At 44.8% G+C, this 3,857-nt stretch overlaps 1 protein-coding gene across 1 annotated transcript; it reads right to left on the reverse strand.

Annotated features, from left to right (window-relative positions):
• Window positions 1-207: 207 nt before the first annotated feature.
• Window positions 208-1,434, reverse strand: LOC149186329 (uncharacterized). Its single transcript, XM_089409305.1, has one exon. It carries the CDS (start codon window positions 1,432-1,434, stop codon window positions 208-210), a length of 1,227 nt encoding a protein of 408 aa, XP_089265431.1.
• Window positions 1,435-3,857: the final 2,423 nt, after the last annotated feature.

Below are 3,857 nucleotides of genomic sequence, written 5' to 3' on the forward strand. Positions count from 1 at the left end.
TCGCGATCACCTTTGCAATAATCTTATATATACTGTTACACAAAGAAATCGGCCTAAAATCTTCAAAAGTTTCGGGAACTTCCTTCTTCGGAATGAGAGCAATGAATGTTGCATTGAAAGGATTATAGACTTCTCCTTTCATCCTGGACTCTTCTACTACTTCCGTAATTTCTGCTCCTATTTGATCGAAGAAATGTAGAAAGAGTTCTATGGTCCAGCCGTCCGACCCGGGCTTTTTTCTTTTGCCATTGATTTTATGACACTTTCAACTTCCTCCTTTGTGACTGGCCCATATAGATCCTCTGCTTCTTCCTCCTCTACATACTTGGGGAAGCATTGAGCTGTCTTGATCACCTCAGCAATAGTGATCTCTCCTGGGTCTGTGAATAAATTCTTAAAATGATTTTGTACCATAGCTGACAGAGATTCAAAAGTCATTGCCTCCCTTCCTTCTTCATCTTTTAGATTCCAGATAGTGTTAGCAGACTTTCTCCCTTTTGCATAATTGTGAAAGAACCTGGTGTTTTCATCCCCAGCCTTGAGCCAGATTGCTCTACTCTTGAGCCTCCACTCTTCTCTTTCCATGAGAATTTTACTTTTGAGCTTCTCCAGGTGGAGTATCCTTTCTTTGGATTCTTGTAAAGCATATCTGTCCTCCTCCATACTTTCCAGCTTTTGGAGTTCCTCACTGATCCGAGAATATTCCTCGTTCTGTTTTGCCTTCCTGTCCTTTTCCCAGGATATGGTTGCTTTCTTCAGCATTTTAAGATTTTCCATGAACAAGAATCCTTTGTCTTCTAGGGTGCCACTTTCCGGATGCCTCCATGTTTCTTTGAATAGTTTGGTGAAAGAATCTTCCTGTAACCATGATGCATTAAACTTGAAGGGGGTTGGCGGCTTTGGAGGAGGCTTTGTGAGTTCCAGATAAACAGGGAAATGATCTGAAACCCCTTCTTCTTCGATCCATTGCCTGAACATTGGGATCATTGAGGATAATTCTTCATTTATGAGAAATCTGTCCAGTCTTTTCGCTATTCTTGCCTCTCCTGCTCTCCTGTTTCTCCATGTTGGCTTTAACTTGATTAGATTTACATCAATAAGATTATTTGAGGAAATGAGGTTTTGGAAGAATTCTGACAGTGGATCTTCCCTGGCCGAGGGACCCCATGCCTCCGCCCTTCCAATAGAGAAGTTTAAATCACCACCCAACACCATATACTTGCTCTTCAGAGTTGAATTAGTCATTAAATCAGTCCAGTAGGCCTCCCTCCCTTGACAGGGCCCATATATGTTTAATATGGTTATAGGGAAGTCAAGTTCGGGGGATTTGAGTTCCATGCCCATTGCCTGCTTCATGCCCCATTGGTTCATGATCTGAACTCTCCCTTCCCTGAATCCTACTGCCAGTCCACCTGAATGTCCAAATGAGTCCATGGCCGAGAATTTCCATCCTGGAAGGAGGCCATTTAGTGATGGTTCTACTTCTACTCCATTCCCCAAGGTTTCCTGAAGTAGAAGGATGTCTGTTTTTTATTTTAATATCAGTTCCTTGAGGGCCAGTTTTTTGGGCTTACTGGCCAAACCCCTACAGTTCCATGATGTAATAATCATTTTGGAATGGTTTCGGAGTCCTGCACCGCTCTAAGTGCCCCAGTTATTGACTGTTGCTTCCCGTCTGCCACATCATATTTTGCTTTAATCTGGGCCATGGAGAGTTTTGATTTCCTTCCCCGTTTCTTCCTATTCAGGCTCGGGGAAGAAGACTGACCTATTCCTCCCACAGCCTCTAAAGAGATCGGTTTAGGGTTCGAGGATCTAAGATTATAAGGACACATATGAGGGAGGGCCGAGGGGATCGGGATTGCGGAGCCCTCATCACAACTCAGATCTATGGAGGGAAATGCGGCCGAAATGGTTTCAATGCAATTATCCAATGATGTTTTTACTTTACAATCATTCAAATCATTGAATTCAGAAAAGCGATTATTTGAAGGAGAATCAGAGGCCGGACAGACTATTCCAATATACGAATTTAGAATGGGGGAAGGTTTTGAATCTGAGTACATACCCTTTGCTTCAATGCTCTCCAAAGGGATTTGAGGTGTTGGCGCTATGAACTCCATGTTTGCTGATCATCCTCGAATCCTGGATCTTTCTCTGCCTGATTTTGTTGAGGATCTTGTGATGCTATAATATGTGTCTACCCCCTCTGATCAAGATCCGTCTCCATTTCTTCTACTATCTGCTGTGGAAAGATCTTCTCCTTGTGGAAGTTCATGTTATGATGAATAGTCTTCTCATATTGACCAGATGACCTTTGAAAGCGTCTCCTTCTCCTTCCCAAGGGGCATTCCTTAGCCAGATGCCCATAGTCGTGACATCTGTGACACCTAAAAGGTAAATATTCATAGTCCAGGATCTGTTCAAAGACGTACTCTTTGTACTGGAGGTTGATTTTATTTGCTAATCCTCCACTGGGTTTTTAATTGACAAGAATCCTTGCCATTGCCTTGTTCTGAGATTGCTTGAATGACCAGTCCGCTTCCAGAAAGGTTCCCAACTTTCTCCCTATCGCCTTGAAGACTGATTCGACCCACATGAAGGATGGTATTCCTGGAGCTCTCACCCAAACCGGGAAAACATCTGTTTTCTCATGCATGGCATCAAATAACGGGCTCCATTTCTTTAACAGAACTGGTATACTCCCGAATGCCCAATTTTTCCCTACCACCCAATCAACTGCCTCTTTCTGCTCGAATCGCACCATGAACCAACCCTTTGCTAGGGTTGAGACCTCGAACCCTTTGATGAGATCTGTCTTCCAATTTTGTTCCCCCCAAGCTTTAATGAAGTTTGAGGTGTATTTTTCCCCCTTGCCCTTCCAACCAAGGTGCCTTCGGCCACCTCCAAAGCCTCCTCCATCTGTACATCCATGTCCAGAACCAGATTCCCTTCAAACTCTTTTGAGATGATTGGTTTCTGTTTTTTCCGCTTTTCCCCTTTTTTCTTAACCCTTCAGTCTCCTCCCTCGAAACCCTAATTTTCTCCTCCCTTTCTTGCAGATCTCGTCCTTGATCCGAAGAGGAAAGTCTATGCTCTATCGGGGCAGGGGCCGAATTGATAATAGATACGTTGATGAGATCGGCTGAGGGTTGATTGCATACCTGAACCTCGAGGGCTGATTTGGGAGGGTTTTTGCGTAGATCTATGAATCCTTCAAATTCGACATCCCTTCGTCCTTCGAACCTTTTGGGGCTTCCTGGGTCTTTAGCAATGGATTTCCTAGTAACAACTGCAACCCTTCCGAGATCCTCTACAGTTCGACGCCGTGAGCTCGACCCAAATAGAGCGATGTCCTCTAGACCTACAGAGAGAACCGGTCCCGTGTACTTGGATTTGCCTTTGCTGTCTTGATGGTGGTTCCTAGGGCTTGCATGCGATTCCATTCCACCCTCCTTGCTCTGCTGCTTCAAATCCTTAATTGTTTGATACAAATGATCAAACCCTTCTACCTTCTTGGCCGGAAGAGTGGAAACTTGACTGTTCCACTGAGATTCCGGGGAGAGCGGGACAAGGCTTGGTAAATCAGGCACTCCGAAGTAACGTTCTACGTTCTGTGCTGTCGGGTCCTTTCCCCAGACCGACAGAATATCCTCCATTGCCGGATCTAGGTCTAGATCGCTGTTAACCATGGTTACTGTGGGGTAGGGGTTCACGGGAAAGCGTCTTTGCAGTTTGGTGCCAGCACTGAGTTCTGTCCTCTTTCCTTCGTTGAAAACCTTGGAGTTGCGTTGAATGCCTAAGCTTCCAACTGTTGACCCTACTCTAGCCCACTACCTCCAGCTGTCCGTTCCTTG

Source organism: Pinus tabuliformis, chromosome 3_1 (genome assembly GCF_031772625.1).
Source record: "Pinus tabuliformis cultivar Carrire ecotype Pingquan chromosome 3_1, CPIR1, whole genome shotgun sequence".
In the NCBI taxonomy this organism is placed as follows: domain Eukaryota; kingdom Viridiplantae; phylum Streptophyta; class Pinopsida; order Pinales; family Pinaceae; genus Pinus; species Pinus tabuliformis.

Coding starts and splice junctions, on each gene's coding strand:
- LOC149186329 (XM_089409305.1), bottom strand. CDS start 1,434: ATGGACTCATTTGGACATTCAGGTGGACTGGCAGTAGGATTCAGGGAA.